At 46.2% G+C, this 25,324-nt stretch overlaps 2 protein-coding genes across 2 annotated transcripts; both read right to left on the reverse strand.

Annotated features, from left to right (window-relative positions):
* Positions 1–381: 381 nt before the first annotated feature.
* LOC131680405 (uncharacterized) lies at positions 382–5,702 on the reverse strand. Its single transcript, XM_058961121.1, has 2 exons — positions 5,202–5,702; positions 382–5,133 (listed from the first exon to the last, which is right to left on the reverse strand). The coding sequence occupies exons 1-2, from the start codon at positions 5,700–5,702 to the stop codon at positions 382–384; spliced, it is 5,253 nt and encodes a 1,750-aa protein (XP_058817104.1).
* A 17,543-nt stretch (positions 5,703–23,245) lies between these two features.
* On the reverse strand, positions 23,246–24,799 carry LOC131680407 (uncharacterized). Its single transcript, XM_058961122.1, has one exon. The coding sequence runs from the start codon at positions 24,797–24,799 to the stop codon at positions 23,246–23,248; it is 1,554 nt and encodes a 517-aa protein (XP_058817105.1).
* Between the last annotated feature and the right edge of the window lie 525 nt (positions 24,800–25,324).

Raw genomic sequence — 25,324 nt, forward strand, 5'->3', positions numbered from 1 at the left:
CAATGCAGTGTGATCTGCGATGTTTTCCCAGGCACTCTCTCGATCAGGCGATCTCCCGCTCTGGATTGGTGTATGACGATCGTGTACCACCACATGCTGATAACGTAGTGCAACCACCACTCTTATCACTGCTGATGGCACTACCACCGACGATGCGCTGCTGATCTCACTGGTGATCTCACTGATGGTCGTAAACGGCGTGATATTGTACCGATCGGATGTGTTGGAGAGTAATGGACTGTATGGACTGTTTATTCCAGGGATGTAGTGGAGGGTGGATGGTGCGACTCCTAAACATCCTCACCCACCCAGAAATAACAGCATTTCTGAAAAATAAAGAAAAAACTCCTCTTCGACAAGGACAGGATGTGGGAAGTGTGATCACTGGGGTTCTCCTTCAGTAGAATTTTTGTCTTCGAAGCTTTCTGCAATAGGCAAGATGCACAGTTTCTCAACTGGTCGTGTCAGCAACCCAGTGGCTGTTTTCAGGGTCACCACTCGTACGACACCGTCTTCTCCCGGATGAACGACTTCGATTCTTCCCATCTTCCATCGGAAAGGAGGCTGATTATCGTCCCGAATAATGACCAACCTTCCGACTTCCATTTGTACCGGTGGACGCCAACGTTTCACTCTGCCTTGTAGCTGGGACAGGTATTCTCTCCGCCACCTCGTCCAGAAGTCTTGTAGCTTCCTTTGCACCAGTTGCCATTGTTTCAGACGATTTGTTGGAACGTTTTGATAGTTAGGCTCCGGGATAGACTGCAACGAAGATCCTACCAGGAAGTGAGCTGGAGTTAATGACTCCAGATCGTTGCGATCATCGGAAACAGCTGTGATTGGCCGCGAGTTCAAGCATCCCTCGACTTGAACCAGCAAGGTGTGCATATCCTCAGGTGTGATTGGACTGTCACCGATGACCCTTAAGAGATGATGCTTGGCTGAACGGACAGCGGCTTCCCACAACCCGCCGAAATGTGGTGCACTTGGGGGACTGAAGTGCCAGTGTATTCCTTCTTCCGCACAATACCTTGACACCTGCTCGCAATGCTGCTTGTTTTTAAAAAGAGAGAAAAATTCTTGGATCCTATTGCGAGCTCCGACAAAATTTGTGCCATTGTCGGAATATATGTCGGTGCACTTGCCTCTTCGTGCCACGAACCTTCTAAGTGCTTGCATAAACCGATCTGTGGACAAATCCGACACCAACTCGATGTGTACTGCTTTGGTGCAAAGACAGATGAATATGGCGACATATGCTTTCACTGCTCCTCGTCGTGGTACTGGTCTCAAGTACACCGGTCCGAAATAATCCACACCTGTTTTCGAAAATTGCCGAGAAACTGTCACGCGAGCTGATGGCAATTCTCCCATGAACTGCTGTACCGGAGTTGGTTTCGCACGAAAACATCTATGGCATTTGTGCACAATATGTCTTGCCATATCTCTTCCACGCAAAGGCCAGAAACGAAGCCTTACGACACTCAAAAGTAGCTGTGGTCCAGCATGAAGCAATCGCTCGTGGTAATGTTGTAGTAGCATCCGAGTGAAGCGATGACGAGCTGGAAGAGCTATAGGGTGCTTGGTATCATCCGATTCCTGTGAATGTTTTAGTCGTCCACCAAGCCTAATAAGACGATCTTCTGCGATACCAGGGTTGTACCAACGTAAAGCCGATTGACCTGATACTGGCTTACCATTCGTTAGAGCCTTCCACTCATTAGCAAACCCTTCCAGTTGTACACGACGAACAAGGGTTTCCTCTGCTTCCCGCAGCTCGATAGTAGTAATAAAACCAGGTGGCTGATTTTTCTGAGTGCGTAGTAGTTTATTGAGTCGCAACCAAATAGCTGTACGTCGAACCAGATCTGAATAGGATGAAAACTTGCAGATGTACCAATTGTTGAATTCCTTTACTGAAGAACATGTTGTTGAAACTACTGTGCGACGCCTTTCTTCGTCCCCTTCCTCGCTGTCACCATCGCCATGAGACTGAGGCCACAGTTCTCGAAATTCTGCCAACCAGGTGGGGCCCTGCCACCAGAAGGCGTTACTGAGAATGTCCTGTGGAGAAACTCCTCTGGATATTAAATCTGCAGTATTGTTTTTGCCAGGAACATGACGCCACTCCCATTCTTCCGTTAAGTTCTGGATCTTTGCCACCCTGTTGGCAATAAACGTGCTCCACGTCGTCGGAACCGCGTTAATCCAACGCAATACGCAGGTAGAATCAGTCCAGAAGTAAGCAGGCATTCTAATTCCGATGGATTTCTGAACCTTTTTGAACAACTGGGCTGCGAGAAGCGCTCCACACAACTCCAACCTCGGAATTGTCTGGCTTTTCAATGGAGCAACCTTTGATTTAGAGGTTAACAGTCGAACCGCTACCTTCCCCTCTACATCCTGGCTGCGAATATAAAGGCAAGCCCCGTATGCCTTCTCAGAGGCATCCGAGAAGCAGTGTATTTCTGAGGATACGGCACCGGGTAGAATTACACTTCGTTCGATGCGTATATCGTTGAGTAGCGGCAATTGCAGATGAAATTTCCGCCAACTCTCACCCACCATCGGTGGTAACGATTGATCCCAATCCAAACGATTTCCATCGTTGTCTCTAAGAGTCCATAAAAGCTGCATGAACAGCTTGGCGGTCGTGATGGTGGCGCCTATAAGTCCCAAAGGATCGAATAGTGTAGCTATTATCGATAAAACCCGACGTTTTGATAGTGCATCCGTTTCATCCGGTGGTGAAATGTTGAACTGGAACCTGAAAACATCAGTATTCGGTATCCACGTGAGCCCCAATGTCTTCACTGAGGGATCTGGGTCTAAACTTATTCCCTTGGTATCACGAATTGCCAAATCATCGTTGGAAATGCCTTCCAATACTTGCGTCGAGTTCGACGCCCACTTCCTGAGCCGAAATCCACCACTATCCAGCAGTTCGTTTAATTGAATCCTTAGCTGCATCGCCTCATTCACATCATTCGAACCTGTTATCACATCATCCATATACGTGTCCTTGATGACTGCCCTTGCAGCCAAAGTAAATCGATACTCTTCATCTGTCGCCAGTTGTTGCAGCGTTCGAGTTGCCAGGAACGGTGCTGGTTTGGTACCATAGGTAACCGTATTTAGCTCGTACGTTGATACCTCCACAGTAGGTGACGAGCGCCAAAGGATGCATTGCAATGGTCTCTCCTCCGGGCTGATCAAGATCTGTCGAAACATTTTTTCAACGTCGGCCACGAGCATTATCTGCTTGGTCCTGCATCTCAAGATAATCGACCGTAGATCCTCCTGGATTACTGGCCCCACCAGCAATACATAGTTTAACGAGATGCCCGACGATGTGTTACAGGATGCGTCAAAGACTACTCGAACCTTCGTAGTAGTGCTCGCCTCCTTAACTACAGGATGATGCGGTAGGTAACATCGTCTAACTGGATCACTCGCCGTTGCCTCGACCCTTCGCATGTGTCCCAACCGATGATATTCCTCCATGAATGAAACGTACTGTTCCCGTAGACCAGCGTCCCTTGCCAGCCTTCGCTCCGTGCCTAAGAGCCTTCGGAATGCGATGTCCCTTGAATCGCCCATCCGAGCAAGGATTGCTTCGTCCTTTGGTAGAGAAACAGTATACCGCCCATCTGCACCACGCTGAACTGTTTGGGCAAACAATGCCTCACAGCGCGCCTCATCAGGTGAATAATTTACCGTTGATTCGATTCCCTCGCAATCCCAGAATCGTTCCACCAGCGCTTCTAAACTATCCGACGTGGAAACATTGCAATTAATCTTTAGTGACTGAGTGGGGTTTGATAAGCCGCCGCAAACCACCCACCCAAATACCGACTCGTTTAACGCTGGCATTTGCTCGCCAAGTAATATTTTCCGACCAGTTACGAAGAAGTCGAAAAAGGCTTCAATGCCGAGTACCATGTCCACACCCTTGGACACACAGAATGACGGATCGGCCAATTTAATACCATTTGGAATTGCCCATCCTGCTGCGTTGATTGTGGCTGTCGGTAGATTTACCGTCACCTTTGGTAATACGAGAAAGCTCATTTCTCGTGAAAAGTCAGAAACGCGCGACCGAATCGTGGTTAAAATCCGCTGCTTGACCTTAGTGGCGGTCTGACCGATTCCGAGAACCGAAATTTCTACCTTTTGTCGTCCAACCTTCAACCTTTGACTCAATCGCTCCGTTACAAAATTGCTCTCCGACCCCGAGTCTAGCAGGGCACGAGCGGGGAAATGTCTGCCGTCATCATCCTCGATAACGACTACTGCGGTGGCCAGTAACACCTGCGATGAAAATTGTTGAACTGTGTTAGATGCTGACACATCGGTAGCTGCTACGTTGGCCACTTGAAGAGATTCAGGTGCCTGAGGCTCCTTGGATGTAGATGCGTTCTCACCATTAGCAATTTTTGCTCCCTTGGCATTATTTTCCTTCTCTCGTTTGAAGCAAACCATCGTGTGATGCCGACCCTTACAATTTCGGCAGGAAAATTTGGACTGACAATCCTTCGCCTGGTGGCCCTGCCTAAAGCAGTTACGACAGAGAGAGTGAGTCCGAAGTAGTGCTTCCCGATCTGATACCGACATCCGCTGGAATGCACCGCACTGATACAGCAGATGGTTCGCCGTGCATGCCACGCAACGTCCCCCAGACGATTGTGCTGTACTGTAGCTAGTCTTCACAACAGTTGGTTTCTGTTTCGAAGGCACTTGTGACTGCTGGGTGCCCCTGTTGTCCACCGACCTTGGTGGTAGCGACTCCAACACCTGCACTCGACGATGGAGAAAGTCTGTGAGATCCTTCAGTGTATCCACTTCCTTGCTTGACGAGCACTCTTCCCACCCCCTACGAGTCACTGGGTCCAGACGCGCGGTGAGAAGGCTAATGAGAAGAAGATCCTTGTAATCTCCAGGTTGTACAGCTTGATCGAGAGTTTGGACAGCCCTCTCAAAACTCTCCAGAAGAATGTGTAACTCTGATGCGGACTCCTTCGAAAGGCTAGGCAACTTGAACAGCGACTCCACCTGTCGCTTTCTCAGCAGCTTGCTGTTGTTGTACCTTTTTAACAACATTTCCCAGGCAATTGGATAATTTGCCTTAGTGATCTGCAAAGGGCAATAAGGCTCTTTGGTTCACCTTGCAGACACCCCTTGAGGTAATGGAACTTTTCAACTTCGGGCAAGTCCGACTTCCAATGGATGAGTGAAGTGAAAAGGTCCCGAAAACTAAGCCACTCGTCGATGTCACCGTTGAAAGTCTGCAGTTTTATCTGTGGGAGGCGTACGTGATCCAACGTGCCATGCATCGACGTCTCTCCGACACGGATGGACTGTTCCAAAACCGAATGTTCCTGTCGCTCCTTGACCCTATCTACGAGAAACGATTTTGCCCGGTAGTAATAGTCACTAAATTCCTTTCGTTCCTTCTCGTAACCATCACCATCGGCAGGAAAATCATCGTGGCATTTTATCTCGACTAGGATATCACCAAACCTTTCCCACAGCTCGTCGAGTTTCTGCAGGCGTATTTCCGCGTCGGTGATAGTAGTTTCTTCCGTGCAGTTCTCTACAAACTGCCATATATCGTTGAACGAGGACTGAACATCCTTTAACCTCGTCGTCAGCGCCTTCAGGGATGCTCCTTTCTTGGCAGCGGATGATGCAGTAGGAGGCATGGTGGTTGTTCGTCAGAAGCGAGAGGAGATGAAATTGGTGTAGTATACTGCGATTGGTCCTAGCTTCGCCAGGCATATACTATTCTGTATTTTACCTGGACGAAAAAATGCTGCGCAGAGATCAAATGCAGATCTCAAAGTAAAATCAGCAGTGGTACTCCAATGTTGACCTTGTATTCGTTAATATTGCTCAGGTGCGCGGCGAAAATTATTTATTGCGAGAAGAGGAGGAGAATTCTGGTGTAGTATCAATAAGCCTTGGCCACGGCTGGCCATATACCACTGTATCTCACCTGGAGAAACAAGCAGTGCAACCAAACATCCCAATCCAAGGTAAAAGAATCCAAATAGTTTCGTGCAAACTCAATCCAGGGCTCAACAAAGGTACAAGAACACAGTCGAAGAGGATAACAATAATCAAGATGTGTATTTTCCGAATCCAGCCTCGGCTGACATATACTCTATTCTAGACTAACCTGGAAAACCTTGATGTGGCGCTCCCTCTTCGAATCACGTCCTTGATCCCGATTTAATTGATTGTCGAGAGTTTCTGACAAAGTCTTCCTTGACACTGGTTAATGATGATGAAACGCAACCGTCGTCGATCATGTAGTAAATAATTTCGCCAAACTCCAACCGATGATCGAGTGCCGATGTTCATGGAAACGGCAACCGTAGATGAATCACAATTCCGATGATATCGATTTCATCTCCCGCAATCGAGAAACAATTTGGTATCCGAACAACAGCAAGAAAAATTGGTGTTAGCACGAGTTTGTGTGCCAGCTTCGGCTGGACATATAGTAGCGGATCAACTCACCTGAGAAAAATCCTTTGGCGCCAATGTCCAGGCGAAAAGCGATGGTGGAATTTGAGCGTCGATCCAACATGCGATGGCCGATCAGGTATTGTGTTATTGTTTCCTTTGGTAGAGCAGCGATGGCGGTTTTTAATAGTGCCCGCGATGACAATGGCGCCGACCCAGCATCGATGCGTCCGCTGGTAGGTTTCTTTGACACCAGACCCGGTCCGGGATCCGGCTCGAAGGACCAAAATGTTGGCTCCTTGGTCCTAGCCAACACCGAAGACGATCGAAACCCACCTTTGGTATCTGCATGCAATCAGCCACAACGGGTCCGGTTGAAATTTGGTGATGAAACTGGCTCTGACTTAATACGGTCTAATTTTGCTCAGCCATGTATGCATGCATCTTGGGTTGTCATACGACCAATAAAATAGGCGCCCACGAATTGTTCACACATCACACAACACCTTTATTATACATATTAGATGGACTAACGACTATTTATTAAAATATTAACATCTAACATAAAATTTATACATCTGGAGTAATATCACATGGGTCCGTTGGACCGTCTTCACCGGAGATTGAAATGGCACTGTACTGCACGTTCACCACTAGGCTAGCCCGAAGCAATGCAGTGTGATCTGCGATGTTTTCCCAGGCACTCTCTCGATCAGGCGATCTCCCGCTCTGGATTGGTGTATGACGATCGTGTACCACCACATGCTGATAACGTAGTGCAACCACCACTCTTATCACTGCTGATGGCACTACCACCGACGATGCGCTGCTGATCTCACTGGTGATCTCACTGATGGTCGTAAACGACGTGATATTGTACCGATCGGATGTGTTGGAGAGTAATGGACTGTATGGACTGTTTATTCCAGGGATGTAGTGGAGGGTGGATGGTGCGACTCCTAAACAACCTATTTCGCGTCCAGGACACCAACACAACTGCAACGCGTACAGACAATACGCACACAACGCGATGTCCACAATTCGCCATCCGATCCAAACTCACCTGTCAAAAATTCCATTCCACAACTGCAAATGTACTAGTCAATGGCAGTCGGTACGAAAAAATCACCTCCCCTGCCCACAAAGATGGCCAACATTCAACTGTCCCATAACACAACCACCAACCCATCTCGAATCGCCAGATATCGCTAATTCAACCGGTGGCCGTATTTCCCATTGTATTAATCAAGAAACAAGAATATAAACTAAATGAAAATGTAAATACTATCAGTACATCGATCAATAGGGTATCAAATTGGTACTAGCGCAACACTCAAAATGCTCTCCCGGAATCGCTCGCCTACCCACACTCTCGCAGTCATCACAACACCTGCGTTGTCATTATCACATTTCCGATCCAAGAGCGACCCACACGAGAGGACTCCCTCGCCGGCACAACACGCCAACGGAGTGTCAAAATCTGTTCTATGTAGCTAAATGGAGGCACACAACATCAACGGCCCGGAAACCGTGACGTACGGAACGAATAAAAGCGCACGTGAAAAATGCATACAACTTATTCAACAATTCAACGTTGCCGTGCCGTTGACGCTCTGCTCCGTTGACGGAAGGCGGACGCATCGTCTGAATCAGACTTTTTACGTTGTACCATTTTTGAAGCATACGTTGTATCTGAAAAAAAAGAAAAACGCACACAGACAAGGGTTGAGCTCACCCGAGATTTTGTGTTGTATTCCTCGCTAAGTTTCGCAAGATTCTCCTATACAAATCACCACTGCTGGAACTCACTAACACTGTCTCTATACATGCACCATTTTTATAGATCGTCATCGTATGATCGAAAATTAGCAAAATCATAGTTTTTCGATTATGGAATGCACCATTCAATTATTTATTTATCACCGCACATACATTTGATGTACATATGTACACTATCACTTTTTTCGAGAGAATCCAATGTAACACGATTTCTACGTTCAACGATCGACCGCGTATACAAAAATAAGTCCTCTCACTACCGCTGCCACTAACCGAATCCATGATTCAATTTGAGAGAAATGAGAGAGTAAACTTGCCCATAGCAGCTGAGTCTATAATAGAAGACTGCTGCATGGACGATATTTCAAGTGGTGCCTTAACGCTAACAGCTGCAAGGTGATATCGAGGAGCTAATGGCGAAAGGAAGGTTTCCAATCCGAAAGTGGTGTTCCAACGACGACGAAGTGCTTGAAGGTTCCGGAGCGAGACCGTGAAAAATTGAGACGCATAGAATATTCTCGTGCTAACGAAAGTATTCACGCTTTGGGCATTCTGTGGAATCCAAGAAGCGATCAGTTCCTGTTCTGGAGAAGTCCGGAATCGATTCAACTCGAACAAAAGGTGACCAAAAGGAATGTTCTCTCCCAGATCGCCAAACTTTTTGATCCCCTTGGCCTAATTTCTCCTGTGATCGTATTAGCCAAGTCCATCATGCAATAATTGTGGGCTGATGGTTTAGGATGGGATGAGACCCTTGAAAGCAAGATGCTGAGTAGATGGATGAGCTTTCATCAGTCGCTAGTTGGATTGAACGAGATACAAATACCGAGATGTGTTGTGGTTCCTGAAGCTATTCGCGTGGAGATGCATGGTTTCTCGGATGCATCGTGTACTGCTTATGGCGCCTGTCTTTATCTGCGTTGTATTCAGGTGGATGGAGCGCTTTCAGTTGAATTGCTAAACAGTAAGTCTAAGATTGCTCCATTACGTCGTCTCACAATGCCCAGAATAGAATTGTGTACCGCCGTGACATTGGCAAAACTGGTCAGTGTAGTGATTCCTATCCTAAATGTCAAGTTATTAACTGACAGCCAGATTGTGCTGGCGTGGCTGAAGAAGGATCCAGAGCGACTTGAAGTGTACGTTAGAAACCGAGTTTTGGAGATTAACAAGCTAACTAGTGCCTTTGTGTGGAAGTACATCAGATCAGAGAATAATCCAGCGGATCTGATCTCTAGAGGATGTGTCACAGAAGTGTTACATCGCTCCGATATGTGGTGGAATGGTCCACAATTCCTTCAAACCGTCAATTACGAGATCCAGGAGAACGGTGGAATACAACGGTGATTCAAGACGACGAGGTGCCGGAAATAAGGAAGGCTAAAGTGTGTAACACAGCTGTCGAGGTTGAGGACGAATCATTATTCGAACGATGTGGCTCATTTTTCAAGCTGCAGCGTATATTGGCGCAAGTGGTGAGATTCACTCGACTGACACGAATGGCAACAGAAGAATGTAAAAATTGTCGGTTTATCTCCGTACAAGATATGCGAAAGGCGTTGAAGTGCATAGTGCGAATTCTACAGAAGAACCATTTAAGCGAAGAGATCCAGTGCGTTCGAAGCAAGGAGTTGTCGAAGCGACTCACGAGTCTTCAGCCGTTCTTAGACGAAAAGGGCTACGCGTTGGTGGACGTCTACAAAACTCTAATTTACCATTTGAAGCCAAGCCAGTGCTGTTAACCGCAACTACCAGCTCCTGGAGCCGAAAAAAAAAATTGCTTTGAACCAAAAAAAAAAATCCGTTGGCCTTATCATTCTGGAAGGCAAATTTAATGATCCCTATGCTCATAAAAACATCCAGCTAATTGCAATTCTGTGAATCTATTCAAACTCCCTGCCGCGCTAGTATGATATTTTCATAACTCACATGGCGATTCCAGACTTTATGGGGCACAGGTATAATATGCTCATAGCTCGCAGGATACTCGCAGATACTTGAAAGCACTAGTATGATATTCCCACACCTCGTAGAGCGTTTCAACATTAGTTTGTAACTTACATGACACGCAAGGCGCTCCCAGATTCTCTCGGACGATAGTCTGATGTTCCCATCGCTCGCAGGACGCTTCCACACTCTCTGGGACGCCAATATGATATTTTCAAAACTCGTAGGACGCTAGTATGATATTCCGATAGCTCGCAGGGTGCTCTCAGACTCGCAGGGGCACTATTTTGTCATTTTCAAAGCTCGCAGGGCGCTCCGAATCCCTATGGGGCGCTATTGTGATATCCGCTCGGAGAGCGCTGCCACACTCGCTGGGGTGCTATTATGATATTCTCATAGCTCGCTGGGCGCACTCAGTTTCTCCAGGGCGCTAATATGACACTATGGGGCGCAAGTATGGTATTCACATAGCTCGCAGCGCGCTCTCAGTTTCTCTAGAGCGCCAGCATAACATTCCCATAGCACGCTGCGCTCTCTCAAACTCTCTAGGGTAGCCTTATATTCTCATCGCTCGCATGGCGCTCTCAGATTCTCTCTGGCGCCAGTATGATATTTCCATAGCTCGCAGGGCGCTAATCTGACATTCCTACAGTTCATAGGGCGCTCTCAGATTCTCTGGGGTGCCAGTATGATATTCCCATAGCTCAGAGAATGCTTCCATACTCGCTAGGGCCCCAGTATGATATATAATATCATAGCTCACAAGGCGCTCTCAAGCTCTTCAGGGCGCTAGTATGATATTCACAGAGCTCGCAGGGCGTTCTCAGAATCCCTTGAGCACCAGCATGCTATTCCTCGCAGGGCGCTCTCAAACTCTCTAGGATATTATGAAACTCTCATCGTCCCCAGGGCGCTCTCAGATTCTCTCTGGCGCCGGTATGATATTCCCATAGCTCGCTTTCGGACTCTTTGGGGCGCTAGTATGATACTCCCATAGCTCGGAGAGCGCCTCCTGGGTCGCTGGGGCGCTAGTATAATATTCTCATAGCTCGCAGGACGATCTCAAGCTTTCTAGGGCGCTAGTATGACTATGGGGCGCTAATAAAATATTAACATAGCTCACGAGGCGATCTCAGATTCTCTCGAGCGCCAACGTGATATTCCCATATCTCTCAGGACGCTCTCGAACTCTCTTGGGCGCTAGTTCGATATTCTCTTAGTTTGCAGGGAGCTCACAAATTCTCTGGAGCGCTAGCATAAACACTCTCAAACTCACTAGGGTGCTAGTTCAATATTCTCATAGCTCTCTATAGCGCTAGTATAACTGTATGGGAAGCTAGTATGGTATTCCCATAGCTCGCAGGGCGCTCTCAGATTCTCTCGAGCGTCATTATGATATTTCCATAGCTCGCAGGGCGCGCCCAAACTCTTCAGGCGGTAGTCCGATATTTTCATAGTTCGCAGGGAGCTCACAGCTTATTTGGGGCGTTAGACCAATATTCATATAGTTCGCAGGGCGCTCTCGGATTCTCTGGGGCGCCAGTACGATATACCCATAGCTCGCATGGCGCTCTAAAACTCACTAGGGCACTAGTTTGATATTCGCATAACTCCAGGCCGATCTCAAACTCTCTAGGGCGTTAGTATGGCTCTATGGGGCGCTAGTATGATATTCCCATTGTTCGCAGGGCGCTCTCAGATTCTCTCTGGCGCAAGCATTTTGTTCCCATAGCTCGTAGGGTAATCTCAAACTCTTGAGAGCGCTCGTCTGATATTCTCATTGTTCGCTGGGCGCTTTCGGACTCTCTAAGACGCCAGTATGATATTCCCATAGCTCGGAGAGCGCTTTCACACTCGCTGGCGCGCTAGTATGGTATTATCATAGCTCGCAGGGCGCTAGTATGGCTATCTGGGGTGCTAGAATGATATTCACATATCTCGCAGCCAGCATATCATGGCGCTCTCAGATTCTCTCGAGCACCAGCATGATATTCCCATAGCTCGTAGGGCACTCTCGAACTCACTAGCGACTAGTTTGATAATTTAATTGTTCGTAGGGCGCTTTCAGACTCTCTGGGCCGCTCGTATGATATTCCCATTGCTGGGAGAGCGCTTCCATGCTCGCTAGGGCGCTAGTATAATATTCTCATAGCTCGCAGATCCATTTCAAGCTCTCTAGGGCGCTAGTATGACTATGGGGCACTAGTACGATATTCGCATAGCGCGCGAGGCGCTCTCAGATTCTCTCGAGCGCCAGCATGATATTCGCATAGCTCGCAGGGCGCTCTCAAACTCTGTAGGGTAGTCTGATATTCTCATAGTTCGCAGGGCGCTCTCAGATTCTCTGGGGCGCCAGTATAATATTCCCATAGCTCGCCGGGCACTTTAAAACTTACATTGGCGCTAGACTGATATTCTCATAGTCCGAAGTACGCTCCGAGACCCTATGGGGTGCTATTGTGATATCCACATAGCTTGGAGAGCGTTTCCACGCTGAGGTGTTATAATGATATTCTCATAGCTCGCTGGATGCTCTCAGGCTCTCTAGGGCGCTAGTATGACTCTATAGGGCGCAAGTACGATATTCACATAGCTCGTAGGGCGCTCTCAAACTCTATAGGGTAGCCTTATATTCTCATCGCTCGCATGGCAGATTCTCAGATTCTCTCTGGCGACAGTATAATATTTCCATAGCTCGCAGGGCGCTCCCAAACTCGCTAGGGCGCTAATCTGACATTCCCATAGTTCGTAGGGCGCTCTCAGATTCTCTGAGGTACCAGTATCATATTCCCATAGTTCGAAGAGTGCTTCCATGCTCGCTAGGGCCCCAGTATGATACGTAGTATCATAGCTCACAGGGCGCTCTCAAGCTCTTCAGGGGCTAGTATGATATTCACAGAACTCTCTAGGTTACTAGTGTGATGTTCTCTTAGTTTGCCCGGCGCTTACAAATTCTCTGGGGCGCTAGTCTAATATTCTCATAGATTGCAGGGCGTTCTTAGATTCTCTCGAGCGCTTTTACGATATTCACATAGTTCGCAGGGCGCTCTCAAACTCGCTAGGGTGCTAGTCTAATATTCTCACAGTTCGTAGGACGCTCTAAGATTCTCTGGTGCGCTAGTATGATATTACCATAGCTCGGAGAGCGCTTCCGCACTCGCTGGGGTGCTTCTCATAGCTCGCAGGGCGCTAATATAACTCTATGGGGCGCCAGTATGATATTCACATTGCTCACAGGGCGCTCTCAGAGTCTCGGGCACCAGTTTAATATTCGCGTAGGTCGCAGGCCTTTCTTAAATTCCCTAGGGCGCAAGTCCGATATTCTCATAGTTCGCACGGCGCTCCGAGACTCTATGGGGCGCTAGAATGATATTCATATAGCTCGCAGCATGATATTCCTCGCAGGGCGCTCACAAACTCTCTAGGATATTTTGAAACTAACATCGTCCGCAGGGCGCCCACAGATTCTCTCTGGTGGCAGTATGATATCCCCATAGCTCGCAGAGCGCTCCCAACCTCTTTGGGGCGGTAGTCCGATGCTTTCATAGTTCGCAGGGAGCTCACAGATTCTTTGGGGCGTTAGTCTGATATTTCTATAGTTCGCACGGCGCTCTCGGATTCTCTGGGGCGCCAGTGCGATATTCCCATAACTCGCAGGGCACTCTAAAACTCACTAGGGTGCTAGTTTGATATTCTCATAGCTCGCAGGGCGATCTTAGGCTCTCTAGGGCGTCAGTATGGCTCTATGGGGCGCTAGTATGATATTAACATTGTTCGCAGGGCGCTCTCACATTCTCTCTGGCGCAAGTATTTTGTTCCCATAGCTCGTAGGGTAATCTCAAATTCTTGAGGGCGCTAGTCTGATATTCTCATTGTTCGCTGGGCGCTTTCGCACTCTCTAGGACGCCAGTATGCTATTCCCATAGCTCGGAGAGCGCTTCCACACTCGCTGGAGCTCTAGTATGGTATTCTCATAGCTCGCAGGGCGCTAGTTTGGCTCTGTGGGGCGTTTTTTTATTTAACTGTTTATTTCAACGGACCTTTTATGATCTAATTGACTTAAAGTTAGTACACCAACAGCATAAAGAATACAACGGAAAAAATACAACAACAGCAAACGTAAATGTTCGTAAATGTATATACAAAGCATAATTAAATTAAAATTAAAAACATCATCAACCATTTCCGTCAAACTCGTTGTGCAACAGCGACCACTGCTTAAGACTAAGGTAGCATAATTTCCGAAGTTCAAGTTCCTGGCTTCCACGTTGCGTTGCGTTGATCAATAAATTCACGGTATTTCACTCCTCGGGGCCAAGATGTAGCTTGCAAAGCGAGTTGTTTCCATTTTTCGTTGATGGTCACCTTAAAGGAAACGTAGTCTAACTTGCTACAGTCTTTCCATTTCGGAACCAATTTCGTTATTTGGACTTCATCCAATGAATCTAGGCCTAGTGAACGATTGACAACAAGTGATATTTCCGCTTCTGTGACGACACCGTCAATGTTCGTAAGGAAAAGTGCGAATGTACGATCATTCCCTCTCAGCGAACTCGCATGAACATCGGGAACAGTATTATTCGGGTCCGTGTTCAATTTGGTTCCATCCAGCAAATTCGATGTAGATACTGGCGTTGAATGGTACTGATGCTGATCTTGTTGTTCGATGTATGGCACAACCGCCGACAGTGTTTCTAATATTTCCGCTACTTTGTCTTTGAGACAATTTACTTCATGCTCAATATGCGTTGGAACATTTTTCACTCGTTCAGGTACAACAATTGTGTCACGTATTTGGAAAAAATGCTTACGCAAATATCACAGAGCCATAGTACATTTCCGGAGAACGACTCGATTTGTGAATCAGTAAGTCCCACACAGTTTGCATGAAACCTTTCGCCACATTTTCCTTCGCACACAGCATATGGATGCGATCTGGTATCGATCGGCAAGCAGCACTTTTTGCAATTCATTTTGCTTTACAACAAAGGGCGCTGTAGAACAATGGCACTACTCTCGGTGGTGATTTTTAATGAGTTATTTTGCTAAATTTTATCACACAGACGGGTAGTACTAGCTGAATTTAATATTGAATTGACTAACAAGCCGAGGAAAAATTATGTCAACAATTTTATTTAAACATATGTTCAGATTTCACTGCAAAAACACCTTATTTTCGAGAGCGAACAAACCAATCGTATAAACGTTAACAAACGACACACAGACGACATTTCAAGCTCTCTAGGGCGCTAGCATGACTATGGGGCGCTAGTACGATATTCGCATAGCGCGCGAGGCGCTCTCAGATTCTCTCGAGCGCCAGCATGATATTCGCATAGCTCGCAGGGCGTTCTCTAACTCTGTAGGGTAGTCTGATATTCTCATAGTTCGCAGGGCGCTCTCAGATTCTCTGAGGCGCCAGTATAATATTCCCATAGCTCGCCGGGCACTTTAAAACTTACATTGGCGCTAGACTGATATTCTCATAGTCCGAAGTACGCTCCGAGACCCTATGGGGTGCTATTGTGATATCCACATAGCTTGGAGAGCGTTTCCACGCTGAGGTGTTATAATGATATTCTCATAGCTCGCTGGACGCTCTCAGGCTCTCTAGGGCGCTAGTATGACTCTATAGGGCGCAAGTACGATATTCACATAGCTCTTAGGGCGCTCTCAAACTCTATAGGGTAGCCTTATATTCTCATCGCTCGCATGGCAGATTCTCAGATTCTCTCTGGCGACAGTATAATATTTCCATAGCTCGCAGGGCGCTCCCAAACTCGCTAGGGCGCTAATCTGACATTCCCATAGCTCGTAGGGCGCTCTCAGATTCTCTGAGGTACCAGTATCATATTCCCATAGTTCGAAGAGTGCTTCCATGCTCGCTAGGGCCCCAGTATGATACGTAGTATCATAGCTCACAGGGCGCTCTCAAGCTCTTCAGGGGCTAGTATGATATTCACAAAACTCTCTAGGTTACTAGTCTGATGTTCTCTTAGTTTGCCCGGCGCTTACAAATTCTCTGGGGCGCTAGTCTAATATTCTTATAGATTGCAGGGCGCTCTTAAATTCTCTCGAGCGCTTTTACGATATTCACATAGTTTGCCGGGCGCTCTCAAACTCGCTAGGGCGCTAGTCTAATATTCTCACAGTTCGTAGGACGCTCTAAGATTCTCTGGAGCGCTAGTATGATATTACCATAGCTCGGAGAGCGCTTCCGCACTCGCTGGGGTGCTGCTCGTAGCTCGCAGGGCGCTAAAATAACTCTATGGGGCGCCAGTATGATATTCACATTGCTCACAGGGCGCTCTCAGAGTCTCGGGCACCAGTTTAATATTCGCGTAGGTCGCAGGGCTCTCTTAAATTCCCTAGGGCGCAAGTCCGATATTCTCATAGTTCGCACGGCGCTCCGAGACTCTATGAGGCGCTAGAATGATATTCATATAGCTCGCAGCCAGCATATCATGGCGCTTTCAGATTATCTCAAGCGCCAGCATGATATTCCTCGCAGGGCGCTCACAAACTCTCTAGGATATTTTGGGCGCTCTCAGACTCTCTCGAGCCATAGCTCGCAGGGGAATCTGAAACTTTATAGGGGTCTAGTCTTATATTCTCATCGTTCGCAGGGCGCTCTAAGATTCTCTCAAACGCTTTTAGGATATTCACATAGTTTGCAGGGCGTTCTCAAACTCGCTGGCGCGCTAGTCTGTTATTCTCATAGTTCGCAGTGCGCTCTAAGATTCTCTGCAGCGTTAATATGATATTCCCATAGCTCGAAGAGCGCTTCTTCACTCGTTGGGGTGCTTCCCATAGCTCACAGGGCGCTCTTAAGCTCTCTATGGTGCTAATATGACCCTATGAGACGACAGTATGATATTCACATTGCTCGCTGGGCGCTCTCAGAGTCTCTCGGGCACCAGTTTAATATTCGCATAGGTCGCAGGGCTCTCTTAAATTCCCTAGGGCGCAAGTTCGATATTCTCATAGTTCACACGGCGCTCCGAGACTCTATGGGGTGCTAGTATGATATTCACATATCTCGAAGGGCGCTCTTCGATTCTCTGGGACGCTAGTATGATATTCCCATAGCTCGCAGGGCGCTCTCAAACTCTCTAGGTTACTAGTCTGATGTTCTCTTAGTTTACAGGGCGCTAGTTTGATATTCTCATGGATTGCAGGGCGCTCTTAGATTCTCTCGAGTGCTTTTACGATATTCGCATAGTTCGCAGGGTGCTCTCAAACTCGCTAGGGCGCTAGTCTAATATTCTCATAGTTCGTAGGGCGCTCTAAGATTCTCTGGAGTGCTAGTATGATATTCCCATAGCTCGGAGAGCGCTTACGCACTCACTGGGGTGCTTCTCATAGCTCACAGGGCGCTAATATGATTCTATGGGGCGCCACATTGATATTCACATTTTATTTATTTATTTAAACTTCTTCCTTCATCTGACCTATAATGATCTTAATGAAGGTGGAGGAGGAAAAGCCCATTTGAAGATGGATCTTCAAATGTGCGTAAAAACCTCACTATCTTTTAGCACACACATGGTTAACAAAGTTTCACATTACATTACATTAATCTTAACTAAATAACAATCAGTCTTAAAATAATTCTTCATGTTTATCTTATATGCTAAGTTAGTTGTCTAAGCCTATCTTTAAAAACATCACTTGATACAGAAAAGTCGAAATATTCATAAACCTTATTAAATACATTGCACATTGCCCTAATGGGCTCGTTCTGGCCATATTCAGTACGTTGAAAGTCAAGTCTTAAAAAGTCTCGCGATCTTAAATATCTAGGGGGCACGTTAACATTAACCTGTGATAATATATCTGGGGCATCTATCTTACTAGTTAGAAGCTTTCCAATAAAAACAGCTCTAGATATATTTCTTCTTTTGGCAAGGGTATCCATGTCTAGTAAACGGCAGCGATCGACATATGGTGGTAGCTCCAGTGGGTTTTGCCATGGTAAAGATTTGAGAGCGTAACGAATGAACCTAGCTTGTACTGCTTCAATTCTTTTTGTCCAAACACCCGTGTAAGGACTCCAGACGACAGCTGACGCTTCGAGAATAGAACGGACCAGAGAGAAGTACAGAGATTGCAAACAGTACGGATCGGTAAATTCTTTTGCGATTCCTATGATGAAACCAAGGTTTCTATTTGCTTGGGATATAATGTTTGAATAATGATCTTTGAAGGTCAGCTGTGAATCCAGCAGCACGCCAAGGTCTCTTACAACTGACACTCTTTCGAGTGATTGTCCTGAGATCGAATAATTCCAAGGGATTGGATTTTTTCTGCGAGCTAAATTTTATCACACAGACGGGTAGTACTAGCTGAATTTAATATTGAATTGACTAACAAGCCGAGGAAAAATTATGTCAACAATTTTATTTAAACATATGTTCAGATTTCACTGCAAAAACACCTTATTTTCGAGAGCGAACAAACCAATCGTATAAACGTAAACAAACGACACACAGACGACATTTCAAGCTCTCTAGGGCGCTAGTATGGCTATGGGGCGCTAGTACGATATTCGCATAGCGCGCGAGGCGCTCTCAGATTCTCTCGAGCGCCAGCATGATATTCGCATAGCTCGCAGGGCGTTCTCTAACTCTGTAGGGTAGTCTGATATTCTCATAGTTCGCAGGGCGCTCTCAGATTCTCTGAGGCGCCAGTATAATATTCCCATAGCTCGCCGGGCACTTTAAAACTTACATTGGCGCTAGACTGATATTCTCATAGTCCGAAGTACGCTCCGAGACCCTATGGGGTGCTATTGTGATATCCACATAGCTTGGAGAGCGTTTCCACGCTGAGGTGTTATAATGATATTCTCATAGCTCGCTGGACGCTCTCAGGCTCTCTAGGGCGCTAGTATGACTCTATAGGGCGCAAGTACGATATTCACATAGCTCGTAGGGCGCTCTCAAACTCTATAGGGTAGCCTTATATTCTCATCGCTCGCATGGCAGATTCTCAGATTCTCTCTGGCGACAGTATAATATTTCCATAGCTCGCAGGGCGCTCCCAAACTCGCTAGGGCGCTAATCTGACATTCCCATAGTTCGTAGGGCGCTCTCAGATTCTCTGAGGTACCAGTATCATATTCCCATAGTTCGAAGAGTGCTTCCATGCTCGCTAGGGCCCCAGTATGATACGTAGTATCATAGCTCACAGGGCGCTCTCAAGCTCTTCAGGGGCTAGTATGATATTCACAAAACTCTCTAGGTTACTAGTCTGATGTTCTCTTAGTTTGCCCGGCGCTTACAAATTCTCTGGGGCGCTAGTCTAATATTCTTATAGATTGCAGGGCGCTCTTAAATTCTCTCGAGCGCTTTTACGATATTCACATAGTTTGCCGGGCGCTCTCAAACTCGCTAGGGCGCTAGTCTAATATTCTCACAGTTCGTAGGACGCTCTAAGATTCTCTGGAGCGCTAGTATGATATTACCATAGCTCGGAGAGCGCTTCCGCACTCGCTGGGGTGCTGCTCGTAGCTCGCAGGGCGCTAAAATAACTCTATGGGGCGCCAGTATGATATTCACATTGCTCACAGGGCGCTGTCAGAGTCTTTTGGGCACCAGTTTAATATTCGCGTAGGTCGCAGGGCTCTCTTAAATTCCCTAGGGCGCAAGTCCGATATTCTCATAGTTCGCACGGCGCTCCGAGACTCTATGGGGCGTTAGAATGATATTCATATAGCTCGCAGCCAGCATATCATGGCGCTTTCAGATTATCTCAAGCGCCAGCATGATATTCCTCGCAGGGCGCTCACAAACTCTCTAGGATATTTTGAAACTAACATCGTCCGCAGGGCGCCCACAGATTCTCTCTGGTGGCAGTATGATATCCCCATAGCTCGCAGAGCGCTCCCAACCTCTTTGGGGCGGTAGTCCGATGTTTTCATAGTTCGCAGGGAGCTCACAGATTCTTTGGGGCGTTAGTCTGATATTTCTATAGTTCGCACGGCATTCTCGGATTCTCTGGGGCGCCAGTACGATATTCCCATAACTCGCAAGGCACTCTAAAACTCACTAGGGTGCTAATTTGATATTCTCATAGCTCCAGGCCGATCTTAGGCTCTCTAGGGCGTCAGTATGACTCTATGGGGCGCTAGTATGATATTCACATTGTTCGCAGGGCGCTCTCACATTAGCTCGTAGGGTAATCTCAAATTCTCAAATTCTTCCATAGCTCGTAGGGTAATCTCAAATTCTTGAGGGCGCTAGTCTGATATTCTCATTGTTCGCTGGGCGCTTTCGCACTCTCTAGGACGCCAGTATGCTATTCCCATAGCTCGGAGAGCGCTTCCACACTCGCTGGAGCTCTAGTATGGTATTCTCATAGCTCACAGGGCGCTAGTTTGGCTCTGTGGGGCGTTATAATGATATTCACATGGCTCGCTGGGCGCTCTCAGACTCTCTTGAGCCATAGCTCGCAGGGGAATCTGAAACTTTATAGGGGTCTAGTCTTATATTCTCATCGTTCGCAGGGCGCTCTAAGATTCTCTCAAACGCTTTTAGGATATTCACATAGTTTGCAGGGCGTTCTCAAACTCGCTGGCACGCTAGTCTGTTATTCTCATAGTTCGCAGTGCGCTCTAAGATTCTCTGCAGCGTTAATATGATATTCCCATAGCTCGAAGAGCGCTTCTTCACTCATTGGGGTGCTTCCCATAGCTCACAGGGCGCTCTTAAGCTCTCTATGGTGCTAATATGACCCTATGAGACGACAGTATGATATTCACATTGCTCGCTGGGCGCTCTCAGAGTCTCTCGGGCACCAGTTTAATATTCGCATAGGTCGCAGGGCTCTCTTTAATTCCCTAGGGCGCAAGTCCGATATTCTCATAGTTCACACGGCGCTCCGAGACTCTATGGGGTGCTAGTATGATATTCACATATCTCGAAGGGCGCTCTTCGATTCTCTGGGACGCTAGTATGATATTCCCATAGCTCGCAGGGCGCTCTCAAACTCTCTAGGTTACTAGTCTGATGTTCTCTTAGTTTACAGGGCGCTAGTTTGATATTCTCATGGATTGCAGGGCGCTCTTAGATTCTCTCGAGTGCTTTTACGATATTCGCATAGTTCGCAGGGTGCTCTCAAACTCGCTAGGGCGCTAGTCTAATATTCTCATAGTTCGTAGGGCGCTCTAAGATTCTCTGGAGTGCTAGTATGATATTCCCATAGCTCGGAGAGCGCTTACGCACTCACTGGGGTGCTTCTCATAGCTCACAGGGCGCTAATATGATTCTATGGGGCGCCACATTGATATTCACATTTTATTTATTTATTTAAACTTCTTCCTTCATCTGACCTATAATGGTCTTAATGAAGGTGGAGGAGGAAAAGCCCATTTGAAGATGGATCTTCAAATGCGCGTAAAAACCTCACTATCTTTTAGCACACACATGGTTAACAAAGTTTCACATTACATTACATTAATCTTAACTAAATAACAATCAGTCTTAAAATAATTCTTCATGTTTATCTTATATGCTAAGTAAGTCGTCTAAGCCTATCTTTAAAAACATCACTTGATACAGAAAAGTCGAAATATTCATAAACCTTATTAAATACATTGCACATTGCCCTAATGGGCTCGTTCTGGCCATATTCAGTACGTTGAAAGTCAAGTCTTAAAAAGTCTCGCGATCTTAAATATCTAGGGTGCACGTTAACATTAACCTGTGATAATATATCTGGGGCATCTATCTTACTAGTTAGAAGCTTTCCAATAAAAACAGCTCTAGATATATTTCTTCTTTTGGCAAGGGTATCCATGTCTAGTAAACGGCAGCGATCGACATATGGTGGTAGCTCCAGTGGGTTTTGCCATGGTAAAGATTTGAGAGCGTAACGAATGAACCTAGCTTGTACTGCTTCAATTCTATTTGTCCAAACACCCGTGTAAGGACTCCAGACGACAGCTGACGCTTCGAGAATAGAACGGACCAGAGAGAAGTACAGAGATTGCAAACAGTACGGATCGGTAAATTCTTTTGCGATTCTTATGATGAAACCAAGGTTTCTATTTGCTTGGGATATAATGTTTGAATAATGATCTTTGAAGGTCAGCTGTGAATCCAGCAGCACGCCAAGGTCTCTTACAACTGACACTCTTTCGAGTGATTGTCCTGAGATCGAATAATTCCAAGGGATTGGATTTTTTCTGCGAGCAAATGAGATCACAAAGCATTTGGACACACTGAGAGTTAAGAGGTTACGAGTACACCAATAATAGAAAGCATCTAAGTGTCGCTGTAGTGCGATGCAGTCTTCTATGGAACGTATGATGAGAAATAGTTTCAGATCGTCAGCGTAAATTAGTTTGCATCCCGGCGGTAAAATAAAGCAAACGTCGTTGAAGTACAAAGAAAAAAGTAAGGTTCCGAGATTGCTTCCCTGGGGACTCCCGACATGTTGATGAAGCTATATGACTCATGGTTTCCTAATTTTACTGATAAGGATCGGCCAACGAGATATGACTTGAGCCACTCCGTGAAGTTTCGAGATGCACCAAGCCGCTCAATCTTCGCTAGCAGAAGAGAGTGATCGACGCGATCAAATGCCGCTTTGAGATCCGTATAGATAGCATCTACTTGGGCCCCAGACTCTATATGTTTAATACAGTGTGAGGTAAACTGAGCTAAATTCGTAGTTGTGGATCTAGCTGGGAAGAAGCCATGTTGTTCTGATGATATGTACGTTTTAGTTGCTCTGAATAGTACATTCCCTACTAGAATCTCGAATAGTTTCGATCCTGCGCAAAGAGAGGTGATGCCGCAATAGTTTGCCACATCCTGTTTATCACCTTTTTTAAAAACGGGAAACATGACCAATTTCTTCCAACACTGCGGAAACACTGCTTGTGAAAGCGATTGATTGAATATTAATTTCAACGGAGCACACAGTGTGCTTGCACATTTCTTCAGGATTATAGCAGGAATCCCATCTGGTCCAGCTGAAGTTGATGTCTTCATTTTTCCAATAGCCGCAAGAATATCTTCGTCGGAAAAGCTAATGTTAGTTAGGTTCAACACATCACAAGGAACATCGCGAATACCGCATTCAATTTCAGTTGGCAGGCCGAAGCCTTTTTAAATACACTTGAAAAATGCTTCACAAACAGATCGCAGATATCACGAGGTGTGCTTTCAAGTTCATCTGCCAGAAACATACTGGAAGGAAGTCCATTCTCCTTGCGCTTTCCATTTACAAAAGACCAAAAGCTTTTTGGATTTCGTTTAAGATTAGATTGAGTTTTTGAAACATGTCTGGAATAAAGAAAGCGGTTGTACGATTTATAATTGCTGCTGGCGATAATAAACTCCTGCTTTGTGAATGGGTTTCGTCGGCTTGTATAATGGCGGAGTGCTGCTGCTTTCCAACTTTTGAGCTGTCGAAGGCGCCGATTTGACCAGGGAGGCTTATTGCGAGGACTAGGTGCAGGAACATGTACTCTGAACAAATCTGTTAAGGTGAGTGTAAACCTATCTACAGCAACGTCAACATCTATTGCGTGATTTAGCAGGTTCAACCAGTCGATATTCTGTAGTGAGTTGTTGAGACCAGGAATATCGGCTTTTGAAAAATTAAAACTTCGGTCTTCAAGGATCTCATCGAAAGAAATCCGCTGGGGGCAGACCTGTGTCACTGCGAGAGGAGGGTGATGTGAGTCAATATCGACCAGCGGCTCGTCTGCTTCAAAGATATAGCAGTTTTTCGAAGCTTCCTCGTTGACAAACAGCAGATCTAAGGTTCGATTCCGTGTGTTAGTAACTGTACACATTTGTGACATGTTTAGTATGGACATCCCATCGAGTAAGGCAATACTAGACCTTGAGAAAGTAGATTCAGATGGATCGGGAGAAGCGCAGCCAGAATAAGTGAATTTCCATATAAGCCCAGGCTTATAATCGCCAAACAGTAAATGAACAGCGTTTGGTTCCAGAGAGTTAGTGATATCAAGCGCGGTATCGACATGCGCTTGAATAACATTAGCATCATCAGCAGAGCTCGGAGGAAGATACACAACACCTACACATATAGTGGCATCTTGAATGTGAATATTTACCCACAGTTGTTCAATACCGTTGTTGTTAATTGTGTTTCGTTTTGACGATAGCCGGTTGGATACCGCGATGAGAACACCACCACCTCGCGTTTTTCCAGTACTTGATGGGTCACGATCATTGCGGTAGATTGTGTAACTTGGTCCTAATTGCTGAATCGAGTTGATTTGATCGTTCAACCACGTTTCAGTTAAAACAATCACATCATAATCAACATCCGTGGCAGCAACGAACAGCTCATCGATTTTCGTACGAAGTCCTCTCACGTTCTGGTAATATATTCGAAGCTGAGCATACATATTATCATCTGATGGCAGCATACGTGTACGTCGAGGGCGATTTATAGCAATGGTAGTATCCACCTGCGGAGGAGATGGATTTTCAACGGGCGCAGCATCAACATGTCCAACTTCGGAAGAACATATACACTCTTTATTTTTACCTGAGTAAACTGAAATTGAACTATTATGATCTTCGGGTTCACTGTTGAAGTAACCGTTGGTGGAATCAAGCATATTGTGTCCATCAGTTGTCTGCAAATGGAGTTCATTTTGAGGAGGTGCAGTACCTAGCGTAACTTCGGCGGGACATATACCCTCCCTGGCTTTACCTGGCAGAGCAGGAGTTTCTACTAGCTCTTTTATTCCTATGAAGTCATCCAAGTCTGATGTGTTATATTGTGGTTCATTGTTGATCTGCAATTCAATCTGACTACAGTGTGGTGCAGTATCAATCCTAGCTTCAGGCGGGCATATACTGTTAATATATTTACCTGACAGAGCAGGAGTGTCGACTAGCTCTTTCAGTTCAAAATTGGTAGCAATCACATGATGGGCTGATTGCTATGCGGTATAGTCTATTCGCTGCCTAGATTTCTTCAGTCTTTTCAGGTAGATCGGACAGTCTGAACTCCACGAAGAATGATCAATTGCGAGCTGATTGTCCTTAGGCTGATTGTTTCTGTCGATATTCGCTTTACAGCAGTTCACACATTTTGTGGATTCCGAGGTGCATTCCTTTCCATTATGTTCTTCCGCGCA

The sequence above is a fragment of the Topomyia yanbarensis genome, chromosome 2 (assembly GCF_030247195.1).
Source record: "Topomyia yanbarensis strain Yona2022 chromosome 2, ASM3024719v1, whole genome shotgun sequence".
Taxonomy (NCBI): Eukaryota; Metazoa; Arthropoda; class Insecta; order Diptera; family Culicidae; genus Topomyia; species Topomyia yanbarensis.